This window comes from Salmo trutta, chromosome 8, assembly GCF_901001165.1.
Source record: "Salmo trutta chromosome 8, fSalTru1.1, whole genome shotgun sequence".
Taxonomy (NCBI): domain Eukaryota; kingdom Metazoa; phylum Chordata; class Actinopteri; order Salmoniformes; family Salmonidae; genus Salmo; species Salmo trutta.
This window is the reverse complement of record NC_042964.1, coordinates 47,695,143-47,710,496: the sequence shown is the minus strand read 5'-3', so window position 1 is coordinate 47,710,496 and position 15,354 is coordinate 47,695,143. Positions and strand designations below refer to the sequence as shown.

The 15,354-nt window shown below is 40.9% G+C and overlaps 1 protein-coding gene across 1 annotated transcript in view; it reads left to right on the top strand.

Annotated features, from left to right (window-relative positions):
- The window catches only part of LOC115199130 (collagen alpha-1(VII) chain-like), an 85,405-nt gene that overhangs the window by 56,553 nt on the left and 13,498 nt on the right, over nucleotides 1-15,354 (top strand). Inside the window, exons 49-64 of the mRNA XM_029761720.1 lie at nucleotides 49-84; nucleotides 652-696; nucleotides 818-889; nucleotides 1,032-1,058; nucleotides 1,418-1,447; nucleotides 1,727-1,765; nucleotides 3,950-4,012; nucleotides 4,091-4,123; nucleotides 4,348-4,407; nucleotides 4,642-4,674; nucleotides 5,321-5,386; nucleotides 9,924-9,968; nucleotides 10,107-10,142; nucleotides 10,227-10,253; nucleotides 10,351-10,416; nucleotides 14,767-14,829. Of these exons, the coding sequence (XP_029617580.1) occupies nucleotides 49-84; nucleotides 652-696; nucleotides 818-889; nucleotides 1,032-1,058; nucleotides 1,418-1,447; nucleotides 1,727-1,765; nucleotides 3,950-4,012; nucleotides 4,091-4,123; nucleotides 4,348-4,407; nucleotides 4,642-4,674; nucleotides 5,321-5,386; nucleotides 9,924-9,968; nucleotides 10,107-10,142; nucleotides 10,227-10,253; nucleotides 10,351-10,416; nucleotides 14,767-14,829 (741 nt within the window). The remainder of the gene's footprint in view (nucleotides 1-48; nucleotides 85-651; nucleotides 697-817; nucleotides 890-1,031; nucleotides 1,059-1,417; nucleotides 1,448-1,726; nucleotides 1,766-3,949; nucleotides 4,013-4,090; nucleotides 4,124-4,347; nucleotides 4,408-4,641; nucleotides 4,675-5,320; nucleotides 5,387-9,923; nucleotides 9,969-10,106; nucleotides 10,143-10,226; nucleotides 10,254-10,350; nucleotides 10,417-14,766; nucleotides 14,830-15,354) is intronic.

Below are 15,354 nucleotides of genomic sequence, written 5' to 3'. Positions count from 1 at the left end.
ACATGGGTTAGATGACACTATTGGCGTGACAATTATCCTTGTCTATAGGGTGTGCCTGGAATCAAAGGAGAATCAGGACTACGGGTGAGTTCATGCATCTGTATCCGCTGGACAATATTTAAGCCTTAAGGCCCGAGGAGGTGTGGTATAGGGCCAATATACCACAGCTAAGGGCTGTTCTTAGGCAAGATGCAACACAGAGTGCCTGGACACAGCCCTTAGCCGTGGTATATTGTCCATATATCACAAACCCCAGAGGTGCCTTATTGCTATTATAAACTGGTTACCAACGTAATTAGAGCAGTACAAATAAATGTTTTGTCATACCCGTGGTGTACAGTCTGATATACCATGGCCAATCAGCATTCAGGACTTGAACCACCCAGTTTGTATTTCAGTATAGTCTCCTTGTATGTAGCTTACTGTAAATATAATGAAACCTCTGCCAATAGCTCTGAACCTCTATGGCACAGGGTAATGCACTCGCCATGTTACCTCTGGTTTACTGGTTCAAGCCCCACTCCTGCTGTTCCTCCTCAATCGCTACAACAGCATTATATTTAGACACCTACAGCATATGATTGGATACAACACCCACAAACATGCAGTGAGTCACAGTTTTTCTCTCTGTTATGAATGCTTCCTCCTCAGGGAGAGCATGGACCAGCGGGTGAGCCTGGTGAGAGAGGAATAAGGGTAATGTCTCCATGTTCTACCCAACTCTTATCATTTCTCTGCACACAAGTTTGAAATATGCTGCACTGTTTGTTGGAGTGGATATTTTATGGCTTATCCTCACACTATACTGGTACTGTAGGGCCCACTGGGGTTACCGGGACGACCAGGGGACCCAGCAGAGAAAGGAGATACCGGGAACATTGGTTTGCCTGTAAGCATTGTCTGACTTTACTATCAAGCGCCATTTTGTTTGTAAAACTTTATTAGTCACTGTCAAAGATACAACCCTGATGGATTTGAATTGCTCAGCGTGGCTGGATATGTTCAGCGATATGATTTCCTCTTTGTTTCAGGGAACGGAGGGAAAGAAAGGAGAGCCTGTAGGTCTACATTCACAACAACATCTGACTGTCAAACATTTATCACTGCATGCAGCGGTTGACTGACTCTCCATCACACTTGGTTTAGGTCAATGTCTCACGTCACTGACTTCGCCCATTGTTCAGGAACATAAACACTCTTGTGTTCCTAATTATATTCCTAGCCTGATAAATGCACAAATGAAAAATCTCAACTTTATTAATCATGTTATGTTCCCCTTGAGTGAGTGTTGTATCTCCCATCAGTATTGTGATGGCGATGCAGGACTGCTCAGCTAGCACATTGTGTTTACTAGCTGCTAGTTTCTGACCGCTCATCCCTCTTGTTTTGTTTTGTTCCCATGGTCTCGCCTCTGAAGGGAAAACCAGGACCTCCGGGAGGCGCACAAGTAAGTCCGTCATCCATTACCACTTCAGAACAACTTTCCATGAACTCAGCCATCCCTGGCAGATGGAACCAGTGAGAAGATGCTTGATGCTCCTAGAAGCCCAAGGGGTTAGATTATATATCCAGGGAGTTAGATGAAAACATGTGATTGAACATTAACTTTTTTTGGGTGGTTAATTTAGTTTCATATGACTAGATCATCTTTAATGTAACCCTTTCAAGGCCCTTTATGGAGAGGACTGGACTTGTTTCATATTTCTGTTGTGTTTGTTCCCTCCAGTTCAGTTCAGACAACAATATCCTGACTAGGGTGATCAAGGTGAGATAAGTGGAATCTACGTCATCGGCATGACATGGATCACTGTATAATAGATTTATATGTACTTAATCACAGTATAATATACAGTGAGGGAAAAAATTATTTGATCCCCTGCTGATTTTGTACGTTTGCCCACTGACAAAGAAATGATCAGTCTATAATTTTAATAGTAGGTTTATTTGAACAGTGAGAGACAGAATAACAACAAAAGTATCCAGAAAAACGCATGTCAAAAATGTTATAAATTGATTTGCATTTTAATGAGGGAAATAACTATTTGACCCCCTCTCAATCAGAAACATTTCTGGCTCCCAGGTGTCTTTTATACAGGTAACGAGCTGAGATTAGGAGCACACTTTTAAACGGAGTGCTCCTAATCTCAGTTTGTTACCTGTATAAAAGACACCTGTCCACAGAAGCAATCAATCAATCAGATTCCAAACTCTCCAACATGGCCAAGACCAAAGAGCTCTCCAAGGATGTCAGGGACAAGATTGTAGACCTACACAATGCTGAAATGGGCTACAAGACCATCGCCAAGCAGCTTGGTGAGAAGGTGACAACAGTTGGTGCGATTATTCGCAAATGGAAGAAACACAAAAGAACTGTCAATCTCCCTCGGCCTGGGGCTCCATGCAAGATCTCACCTCGTGGAGTTGCAATGATCATGAGAACGGTGAGGAATCAGCCCAGAACTATACGGGAGGATCTTGTCAATGATTTCAAGGCAGCTGGGACCATAGTCACCAAGAAAACAATTGGTAACACACTACGCCGTGAAGGACTGAAATCCTGCAGCGCCCGCAAGGTCCCCCTGCTCAAGAAAGCACATATACATGCCCGTCTGAAGTTTGCCAATGAACATCTGAATGATTCAGAAGACAACTGGGTGAAAGTGTTGTGGTCAAATAAGACCAAAATGGATCTGTTTGGCATCAACTCAAATCGCTGTGTTTGGAGGAGGAGGAATGCTGCCTTTGACCCCAAAAACACCATCCCCACCGTCAAACATGGAGATGGAAACATTATGCTTTGGGGGTGTTTTTCTGCTAAGGGGACAGGACAACTTCACCGCATCAAAGGGACGATGGACGGGGCCATGTACCATCAAATCTTGGGTGAGAACCTCCTTCCCTCAGCCAGGGCATTGAAAATGGGTCGTGGATGGGTATTCCAGCATGACAATGACCCAAAACACACGGCCAAGGCAACAAAGGAGTGGCTCAAGAAGAAGCACATTAAGGTCCTGGAGTGGCCTAGCCAGTCTCCAGACCTTAATCCCATAGAAAATCTGTGGAGGGAGCTGAAGGTTCGAGTTGCCAAATGTCAGCCTCGAAACCTTAATGACTTGGAGAAGATCTGCAAAGAGGAGTGGGACAAAATCCCTCCTGAGATGTGTGCAAACCTGGTGGCCAACTACAAGAAACGTCTGACCTCTGTGATTGCCAACAAGGGTTTTGTCACCAAGTACTAAGTCATGTTTTGCAGAGGGGTCAAATACTTATTTCTCTCATTAAAATGCAAATCATTTTATAACATTTTTGACATGCGTTTTTCTGGATTTTTTTGTTGTTATTCTGTCTCTCACTGTTCAAATAAACATACCATTAAAATTATAGACTGATCATTTCTTTGTCAGTGGGCAAACGTACAAAATCAGCAGGGGATCAAATACTTTTTTCCCTCACTGTATGTACTTCATCACAGTATAATAGATCTACCTAATCACAGTATATTTACTTAATCACAGTATAATGGATGTACTTAATCAGAGTATAATATATATATACCTAATCACAGTATAATATATTTACTTAATCACAGTTTAATGGATGTACTTCATCACAGTATAATATGTATACTAACTCACAGTATAATATATATATATACCTAATCACAGTATAATAGATGTACTTCATCCCAGTATAATATATGTGCTTAATCACAGTATGATAGATTTACTTTATCACAGTATAATAGATTTACTTAATCACAGTATAATACATTGACATGTATTCCTATTGTTCAAACTCTTATCCAGAAATACCCTTTTCTATTCTATTCTATACTGTTCTATTTTATATTATTTTATATTCTATTTGATTATGCTATTTTCTGTTCTATTCGATTGTTATTTTCTATTCTATTCTATTTGATTGGGGCTGGTGTTTTCTCATCCATCAGGGTGAACCAGGACATCCCGGAGAGCCTGGATTCAGAGGGGAGACAGGTCTGCCTGGACAAAGGGTGAGTGTGATACTTAGAGGTCACAGGTCATGTTTGGCAGATCATGGTAATAATAACACTGTATTTTTCTCTCTGTAGGGTCCTGATGGAAAACCAGGGTCTCCAGGAACGGTATGACCACATGAGTAACAATGAAGAGCTCTATCGCTAAGTAGTATCGCTAAGACTTTTCAAACGTTTTGTGAACAGGCTGATAAAAGCTATGTATGTAATACCCACAACGTTGAATGACCTCTAAATAACTGTAACCTACAGGGTGAAGGTTGAGGGCTTATATTGGTATTACATTGTTGTAACTGATGTTTACATCTGACCCATGGTAACATGTTTGACAGGGAGGGTCTGGGTCAGGGAGAGATGGTCTGGATGGGTTACCAGGAAAACCTGGATCCAAGGTTTGGATACCTCATCCCCTCACTTCCTTTCACATCTGTTGTTGTTATTCTAATGTGAACACACACAAACATACACGTACATAGGCTAGATGTATTGTTGTAGTTTGTCAGCATAACAGAACTATTATCACAGTAAGAGTTCACATTAACAAAATTGGGTGTTGATCGTTCAATCCATAAAAAGTTCGAGCAGATAATCAAGGTGTTGTGTTTTGAATGGTTTCCTGTCTGCAGGGTGACCCAGGAAAGACAGGTGAGCCAGGAACGGTGAGTACAGTATTCATACCCTTTGAATAAACACATTTTGCTCTACTCCTTTAATCAGAGGATAACTGCAGTCCTACACAGCTACGGGGTTTGTTTAAAGCCCAGCTCTGATAAACCTGATTAAACCAATTGTGGTTTAAATTAAAGACCGTTGTTAGTTGATGACCAGTTGATTCAGGGAGTGTTACTGCTGGGTGAGACAAAACCCTGCATCGGCTGTGGTTCTCTAGGACTACAGCAGTTTCCCTCTTGCATTGATGGATGATGTGCATGGACTAACCAAGTACTTCAGAAGATGTTTTGGGTTACGTTGGGATTAGGCAGTCGAACTAGCTCGCTTTTCTAAGTTCTATTCTTCAAGAATCAAACAGTAGGGATTATTGATTTAAATGATCAAAAACCATACAGTTGGTGGTGTGATTTTCATAATTGACATGTTTAAGGCCTCTGATGAGAAAGCCTTCTGCTGTGCATAGTATGTGGACTTCTCTCAGCAGGAACTTGTCACAGGTTCACCTACTGTATAGGGTATTGGTGATTAAAGCCTATTCATTGTGTGTGTGTGTGTGTGTGTGTGTGTGTGTGTGTGCGTGTGTGTGCGTGTGCGCGTATGCGTGTGTGCGTGCGTGTGTGTGTGTCTGAGCAGAGGGGAGAGAAAGGAGACCAAGGCAGGGTGGGGATTGCTGGAATTCCTGGTTTACCTGGGACCCCAGTGAGTATGTTTCTGTCATCATCATAACATACACCTACAGTAATTAAATATTACAACTTAATATACAGTTGAAGTCAGAAGTTTACATACACTTAGGTTGGAGTCATTAAAACTCGTTTTTCAACCACTCCACAAATTTCTTGTTAACAAACTATAGTTTTGGCAAGTCGGTTAGGACATCTACTTTGTGCATGACACAAGTAATTTTTCCAACAATTGTTTCCTGACAGATTATTTGACTTATAATTCATTCACTGTATCACAATTCCAGTGGGTCAGAAGTTTAGTTGCAAATGGGTCTTAGTTGCAAATAGGTCTTCTAAATGGACAATGACCCCAAGCATACTTCCAAAGTTGTGGCAAAATGGCTTAAGGACAACAAAGTCAAGGTATTGGAGTGGCCATCACAAAGCCCTGACCTCAATCCTACAGAGAATGTGTGGGCAAAACTGAAAAAGTGTGTGCGAGCAAGGAGGTCTGCAGACCTGACTCAGTTATACCAGCTCTGTTGGGAGGAATGGACCAAAATTCACCCAACTTATTGTGGGAAGCTTGTGGAAGGCTACCCGAAAAGTTTGACCCAAGTTAAACAATTTAAAGGCAATGCTACCAAATACTAATTGAGTGTATGTAAACTTCTGACCCACTGGGAATGTGATGAAAGAAATAAAAGCTGAAATAAATCATTCTCTCTACTATTATTCTGACATTTCACATTCTTAAAATAAAATGCTGATCTTAACTGACCTAAGACAGGGAATTTTTACTAGGATTAAATGTCAGAAATTGTGAAAAACTGAGTTTAAATGTATTTGGCTAAGGTGTATGTAAACTTCCGACTTCAACTGTACATACAGTATCTCACAAAAGTGAGTACACCCCTCACATTTTTGTAAATATTTGAGTATATCTTTTCATGTGACAACACTGAAGAAATTACACTTTGCTACATTGTAAAGTAGTGAGTGTACAGCTTGTATAACAGTGTAAATTTGCTGTCCCCTCAAAATAACTCAACACACAGACATTAATGTCTAAACCGCTGGCAACAAATGTGAGTACACCCCTAAGTGAAAATATCCAAATTGGGCCCAAAGTGTCAATATTTTGTGTGGCCACCATCATTTTCCAGCACTGCCTTAACCCTCTTGGACATGGAGTTCACCAGAGCTTCACAGGTTGCCACTGGAGTCCTCTTCCACTCCCCCATAACGACATCACGGAGCTGGTTGTCACATCCTGACCCTAGTAAGATGTCATTTTCTATAGTAGAGTAGGTCAGGACGTGACAGGGGGTGTTTTTTGTGTTTTTCTATGTTTTCTATTTCTATGTTTAAGTTCTAGTTTTTCTATTTCTATGTTGGGGTTGTTTGGGTTGATCTCCAATTGGAGGCAGCTGGTCCTCGTTACCTCTGATTGGAGATCATATTTAAGTAGGGGTTTTTCTTCCTGGTTTTTATGAGTTATTATCTTTTGAGTAGTGTTTGTTTCTCTCTGCGTCACGGTTTGTTGTTTTTGTCAGTTCAGTTATTTATGTTTTGCAAAGTTTCACGGATTTAATAAAATGTGGAACTACAACCACGCTGCACTTTGGTCCGCTCCTTTCGACAGCCGTGACACTGGTGGATGTTAGAGACCTTGCACTCCTCCACCTTCCGTTTGAGGATGCCCCACAGATGCTCAATAGGGTTTAGGTCTGGAGACATGCTTGGCCAGTCCATCACCATCACCTCAGCTTCTTTAGCAAGGCAGTGGTCATCTTGGAGGTGTGTTTGGGGTCGTTATCATCTTGGATACTGCCCTGCAGCCCAATCTCCGAAGGAAGGCGATCTTGCTCTGCTTCAGTATGTCACAGTACATGTTGGCATTCATGGTTCCCTCAATGAACTGTAGCTCCCCAGTGCCGGCAGCACTCATGCAGCCCCAGACCATGACACTTCCACCACCATGCTTGACTGTAGGCAAGACACACTTGTCTTTGTACTCCTCACCTGATTGCCGCCACACACGCTTGACACCATCTGAACCAAATAAGTTTATCTTGGTCTCATCAGACCACAGGACATGGTTCCAGTAATCCATGTCCTTAGTCTGCTTGTCTTCAGCAAACTGTTTGCGGGCTTTCTTGTGCATCATCTTTAGAAGAGGCTTCCTTCTGGGACGACAGCCATGCAGACCAATTTGATGCAGTGTGCGACATATGGTCTGAGCACTGACAGGCTGACCCCCCTTCAACCTCTGCAGCAATGCTGGCAGCACTCATACTTCTATTTCCCAAAGACAACCTCTGGATATGACGCTGAGCACGTGCACTCAACTTCTTTGGTCGACCATGGCGAGGCCTGTTCTGTTGGAACCTGTCCTGTTAAACTGCTGTATGGTCTTGGCATTGGCGAAAATCTGATATCAACTTTGGAGGGGACAATTACATGAAATTTTCTCGAGCAATTCCTGAGGGGGACACCAAAAGTAGTGCTGTAACACATAGCCTACATTGTAATATGGTAAATGTATATTGAGGAACCAAAGAAATAAGGTGTTTGCCGTACTCCTAACTACCGGTACCCAAAACTACACAACTAATCACAACAGCAATACCATTGCCTTTAACAAATCTTAGTTCAGTCACCAGTTTAAGTTGAGAGTGGGGGTATCCATGGCATTTTCCAATTATGTTCCTATTTTACAAGTCAAAAAAATTGAAAACCTTTCATAATGTTGCCAAACAAAGACTCAACAAACTTACCTGAGACTCCCGTCTCTGCCAGTCTGTCCCTGCATATCTGTCCCCAACTCTGCTGTCTGTGTGCCATCTGTTGCCTGCTCTGCCTAATGACATCATTGTGAAACATTTCCATTAGAATTTCATTTCTTTCTTATGAACATTTTATCAACTAGTCTTTGAGATATTAGGCTACTAGGGTTCTTACTATGCGTTTTGGTGCATTGAAAAATACTCTGATGTCCGTCTTTTATTTTTCTACCATTTTTCTACCTGGCTGGCTGGCTACACACACAGTGTGTAGGTTATTTACAGTAGGAGATGGGCTTCTATCATCTTCAATCATTCTATTTGGGCTTCGATCTAAAAGGTAGCTAGCAAATGTGAAACGGATTAAAATGACAAGAGTTGACAGCTGTATGAATTCACCATTTACACAACATATGCTGCAACCTTTTGTAATTTTAATAGTTTGTTTCATATTGGCTGGCTTCCAACAATAGCTGAATTTGCAAAGCTAGCGAGCACCAATTCAGTTTCAGTGGTGTTTGCTATAATCTTTGCTACCCGGGTTAAATAAAGGTGAAATAAAATAAATTAATAAAAGTTCACTTAAGACAATTTAGCTTTTGCAACGAGACCATTAAATATATTTAAGACGATGGTAGAAGAGAGTGTAGTTCTGTTCAGTTTGGATTTCAGTTTATCGCTAAACTTATCACAGGGACTTTGAAGCACTAACTTACATCATCTGCATGCTGATTCCATCTTTGACGACGCCACATAAATGGAATAGGTACTAGCTAGCTTAATAGTTAATATTTGCGCGCTAGCTCTGCATATTCAGCTAGTGTGTGTGCGCGATTGACTGGATTAACCTCACGTCAGTTACGTTCATTGAGTGCCTTTCAGACAGTAGATACGACCTCTCTGTTACCTAGCAAGCTAAGGAACTGGCAGTGGATCAAACCATTGTGAGGCAAAGGGTGGGGGGGTTGCAATCTTTTTAAACTTAAAAACGCGCTATTAAGTGTCTATAATCAGCACAATTGCTTTCATTGCGTATTATTAATATTATTTAAATTACATAGTTATGTTTCAGTGATATATTGGGGGGGACAAATCATATTTTTCCCAGGATGGGGGGGTCGTCCCCCCCCCGTCCCCCCCGGGATTTCCGCCCCTGGGTCTTGGCCACCGTGCTGCAGCTCAGTTTCAGGGTCTTGGCAATCTTCTTATAGCCCAGGCCATCTTTATGTAGAGCAACAATTCTTTTTTTCAGATCCTCAGAGAGTTCTTTGCCATGAGGTGCCATGTTGAACTTCCAGTGACCAATCAGTATGAGGGAGTGTGAGAGCGATGACACCAAATTTAACACATCTGCTCCCCATTCACACTTGAGACCTTGTAACACTAACGAGTCACATGACACCGGGGAGGGAAAATGGCTAATTGGGCCCAATTTGGACATTTTCACTTAGGGGTGTACTCACTTTTGTTGCCAGCGGTTTAGACATTAATGGCTGTGTGTTGAGTTATTTTGAGGGGACAGCAAATTTTCACAATGTTATACAAGCTGTACACTCACTACTTTACCTGGTAGCAAAGTGTCATTTCTTCAGTGTTGTCACATGAAAAGATATACTCAAATATTTACAAAAATATGAGGGGTGTACTCACTTTTGTGATATACTGTAGGTATTCCAACAATTGCGCTTGGCTATGAGTTGTATAACAAAAACACTATATCATTATTTGAAGTTATATTTTTTTGCTAGCTTGTAAGTGAAATATTTACCTCCTCTTGATATGTAGGGTAGACCTGGCATTGATGGGAAGAGAGGTCTGGCTGGAAAAGATGTAAGCATTTTTTTCTCTTTGTCAAATAATATTGTTTTTTTTATGTTCCTGCTCTGTTCCAGCATTTTAATGAGATCACTTAAAAAATACCCACAAATACCCCAAAATGAAGACCTCCTAATTCTTCTTTTGAGACAGGGAGAGCAAGGACAAAGAGGAGATGATGGCAAAAAGGTATGATTTGGAGCAAGTCTGGCTATTCCACAAACACACCAACACAATAAACAATTTTTTGTGATTTTGCTTCTCTAACCTTAGGGTGATAAAGGTGAATCTGGAACTGATGTAAGTTATTTTATTTTAATAAGGCAGTATTAATTATCATCAAATTATTAACATGATAATTAAGCCCAATTGTTAATTTCTCCTATCCCCCCCCCAGGGTAAAAAAGGTGAATTGGGTGCTCCGGGCCTGCCTGGTACCCATGTTCTGGTTACTCAACAGGAGGTAAGTACATCTCCACATTCCCTACAAACTGGTGCACCATGTAAGGACAATCTTCTACATTATCCATGATAACCCGTCTGTCTATGGCAGGGTTCTCCAATAGGTGTCCTACGTGGTTTTATTTGACCCCACCAAGTAAAGAAATTATGATAAAAAAAGCTATATATATACCAGTCAAAAGTTTGGACACACCTACTCATTCAAGGGTTTTTCTTTCTTTTTACTATTTTCTACATTGGAGAATAATAGTGAAGACATCAAAACTATGAAATAACACATATGGAATCACGTAGTAACCAAAAAAGTGATAAACAAGTCAAAATATATTTTAGATTTTAGATTCTTCAAAGTAGCCACCCTTTGCCTTGATGACAGCTTTGCACACTCTTGGCATTCTCTCAACCAGCTTCACCTTGAATGCTTTCCCAACAGTCTTGAAGGAGTTGGCTGCTTTATCTTCACTCTGTGGTCCAACTCATCACAAACCATTTCAATTGGGTTGAGGTTGGGTGATTGTGGAGGCCAGGTCATCTGATGCAGCACTCCATCACTCTCCTTCTTGGTCAAATAGCCCTTATACAGCCTGGAGGTGTGTTTTGGGTCATTGTCCTGTTGAAAAACAAACGATAGTCCCACTAAGTGCAAACCAGATGGGATGGCGTATCGCTGCAGAATGCTGTGGTAGCCGTACTGGTTAAGTGTGCCTTGAATTCTAAATCACTGACAGTGTCACCAGCAAAGCACCTCCACACCATCACACCTCCTCCTCTATGCTTCACGGTGGGAACTACACATGCGGAGATCATCTGTTCACCTACTCTGCGTCTCAGAAAGACACGGCGATTGGAACCAAAAATCTAAAATTTGGACTCATCAGACCAAAGGACAGATTTCCACCGGTCTAATGTCCATTGCTCATGTTTCTTGGCCCAAGCAAGTCTCTTCTTCTTATTGGTGTCCTTTAGTGGTGGTTTCTTTGCAGCAATTCAACCATGATGGCCTGATTCACAGTCTCCTCTGAACAGTTGATGTTGAGATGTGTCTGTTACTTGAACTCTGTGAAGCATTTATTTGGGCTGCAATTTCTGAGGCTGGAAACTCTAATGAACTTATCCTCTGCAGCAGAGGTAACTCTGGGTCTTCCTTTCCTGTGGCGGTTGTCATTACGTGGACCTTTCTGGGTGTAGATCGTGGCTTTCCCCTCTCTCTCACTCTCCTACACCCAGGTTCTGTTATCTCAGGCCATGAATTTATGGCGGAGACTCTCTCCTCCTGGTCATGCAGAGAGAGAGAGAGACCACAGAGTGAAGAAAGGATTTCACTTGGCCCAACTCCTAAATCCCTAAAATGGGGGAATTAAATTATATGTCCACTTGTGAGAATGTGGGAAGGCTCCGTGGACACTTAAGGGACGGGTATGACGAGTGTGTTTCATTTGGTGTCCTCATGGATGACAGGAAACACACACAACTATATCTCTGAATGTGTACATTTCTCAATTATGGGGTTTGCATCTAATTCTTGTATAAAATGAATGAGTAAAGATGAAACTATTTGTGAAACGATGTAATGTGATGTTAGCCTTTAGAATGAGAGAATTGTATTCCCTGTAAAGTTTAACTAGTCAGCGGCCACGCCCCCGTGAGCACAGACATGATCTGGCGTCATGGAACCGCCCTTTTCTATTGTTATGAATAAAACCCCCTCCTGTGGAAATCCTCTTCAGACTAAGCAAACCCCCAGCGTGAGCTGTGATTGCGAATAGTTGAGTACCAAGACTAGAAAACCATACCACGTGGCGCATTGGCTACATGGCTGGCAATGGTTAAACTTTTGATCCCTACAGAATAAGAGCAAATCTTAGATACTAATTACTAGTCTGCAGCTAGATATTATGTAAACCTGGGATGCGAATACCGACAACCGCCAAAACATCTATTCTAAGAACAATGGACACCTGACGTATCCATTACAACAGACACTATCAGGAGCTGCAGATAGACCTACAACCACTCTCTGGCGAACTGACTCTCCAGCAGACAGACCGACGATTCCAACAGAGAAGACAACGACATATGGGCATAAATATATTGATTGCAATTATTCCCGACTGAGCGAGCGTTCATGTGCAAAGGATTAGCATTTCAATGAATATAATTATGCACAGTGAAGTGAAGCCATTTTGTCTTTCCAGCTCCTTTATCGGTCTCCACCCCCTTTCCTTTGTCCACCAAGCCATCATATTGGCTTAGCCCACTAGGGAATATTCCCTATCGTTGTTAGTAACCAATATCTACTGTTTGTTTGTTTATGCATTTCTGTGATTAGTTAGTAAATAAATGATTAAGCCAATTGGTGTATAGATGATTTATAGTTTAGGCTGGGTTCGTGCAGATAAACAAGAATTCTATGAAGTTTGAAATGAGAGTGACGTAAGGTAAAGAATAATTAATTAATAGAAGACTAATTGATCAAATATTAAAATATCTGAAGAGTTATATTCGGAAAATTATAACTTTGTAATCTGAAGATTTTCCGTGGTGCCCCGACTTCCTAGTTTATTACATTTACATGATTAGTTTAATCACGTAATAATAATTACAGAGATTTGATAAAATAACAGTCTTCATCTTTAATGATGCCAAAGACATGACACGGTCCTCATGAGAGCCAGTTTCATCATAGCGCATGATGGTTTTTGCGACTGCACTTGAAGGAACTTTCAAAGTTCTTGAAATGTTCCGGATTGACTGACCTTCATGTCTTAAAGTAATGATAGACTGTCATTTCTCTTTGCTTATTTGAGCTGTCCTTGTCATAATATGGACTTGGTCTTTTACCAAATAGGGCTATCTTCATTGTACTACCCCTACCTTGTCACAACACAACTAACTGGCTCAAACACATTAAGAAGGCAAGAAATTCACAAATGAACTTTTAACAAGGCACACCTGTTAATTGAAATGCATTCCAGGTGACTACCTCATGAAGCTGGTTGAGAGAATGCCAAGACTGTGCAAAGCTTTCATCAAGGCAAAGAGTGACTACTTTGAAGAATCTCTAATATAAAATATATTTTGATTTGTTTAACACTTTTTTGGTTACTACATGATTCCATATGTGTTATTTCAAAGTTTTGATGTCTAAACTATTATTCTACAATGTAGAAAATAGTAAAACATTAAGAAAATCTCTGAATGAGTAGGTGTGCCCAAACTTTTGACTGGTACTGTATATATATATATATATATATATATATATATATATATATATATATATATATATATATATATATATATATATATATATTATTTTGTTACTGTTTTTGTTTTTGTTTTGTTGGTTATTGGTTATTTATAAAAATATATATGTATTTATAATTTTAGTTTTTGGACATAAAATCCCCATGAAATGAGCTCAAAGTAATTTTTTATTTATGAAATCTGTTCCCAAGTATTCCCACGCATAAATAGAGGCATATGCGATCATATCCCTGTGTAAAGTTTGAAATTATTCTGTTTTTGTCAATTACTATATGTGTTTGGGATTCTTGTTGTCATTTTGCAGTGTACAAATTATTTAGAAGGCATAGATTTGGGGATCCAGGCCTCCAGACCTGGGTTCAAATACTATTTGAAATATTTCAAATACTTTGAGCTTTTGCTCTAGTCTGCCTGGAGTACCAGATGATTGAGAATTACCGTTTTGGGACTATTCTATTTGTCCATTAAGCCAGACCTGCTCAGTCAAACACAGATTCCGTATTTTTTATTATTTCAAATAATATTTGAACCCAGGTCTGATGGCCTTCTCTCAGAGAGAACCAAAGCAATTAAAAGATTTTCATGAATAAAATGTCATACATCTTGAAAATTACTTCCTGCAGTACTGTTAAATAGGATGTGATAATGGCATTAGATATTTTAACCATATTAGCCTCAATCAATCAAATGTATTTACAAAGCTTTTTTTACATCAGTCGATGTCACAAAGTGCTTATACAGAAACCCAGCCTAAAACCCCAAACAGCAAGCAATGCAGATGTAGAAGCATGGTGGCTAGGAAAAACACCCTAGAAAGGCCGGAACCTAGGAAGAAACCTAGAGAGGAACCAGGCTCTGAGGAGTGGCCAGTCCTCTTATGGTTGTGCTGGGTGGAGACTATAAGAGCACATGGCCATTTAAGGCCAGATTGTTCTTCAAGATGTTCAAACGTTCATAGATAACCATCAAGGTCAAATAATAATCACAGTGCTTGTAGAGGGTGCAACAGGTCAGTACCTCAGGAGTAAATTGGCTTTTCAGTTGGCTTTTCATAGCCTCTGACTGTATTGTTGATGAATATTCCCAGGGTGCCACCCTTGAAGAGATGCGACAGGCATTCCCTTTGCCAATGGGACCTCCTGGGGCTAAAGTAAGAACAATGTTCAAACTCTGCATGGTTCTATCTATGAATTAATCTAATGGGCATAGTCAGCTGCAGCATCTACACCCAACAACGACCTGGCAAGATGTGTATACTGTATATGTTGATTGATTGACATGGATTGCTGGATTGGTGGGTTGATGGGTGGATTGATGGGTGGGTGGATTGGTGGATAGATGGGTGGATTGGTGGATGGATGGATGGATGGATTGGTGGATGGGTGGATGATGGATTGGTGGATGGATGGGTGGATGGATGGATGGATTGGTGGATGGATGGATTGGTGGGTTGATGGATGGATGGATTGGTGGATGGATTGGTGGATCGGTGGATTTGAGGTTGGAGGGATTGGTGGGTTGGTGGATGGATGGTTGGTGGATGGATGGATGGATGGTGGGTTGGTGGATGGATGGATGGTGGGTTGGTGGATGGATGGATGGATGAATGGTGGGTTGGTGGATGGATGGATGGTGGGTTGGTGGATGGATGTATGGATGAATGGTGGGTTGGTGG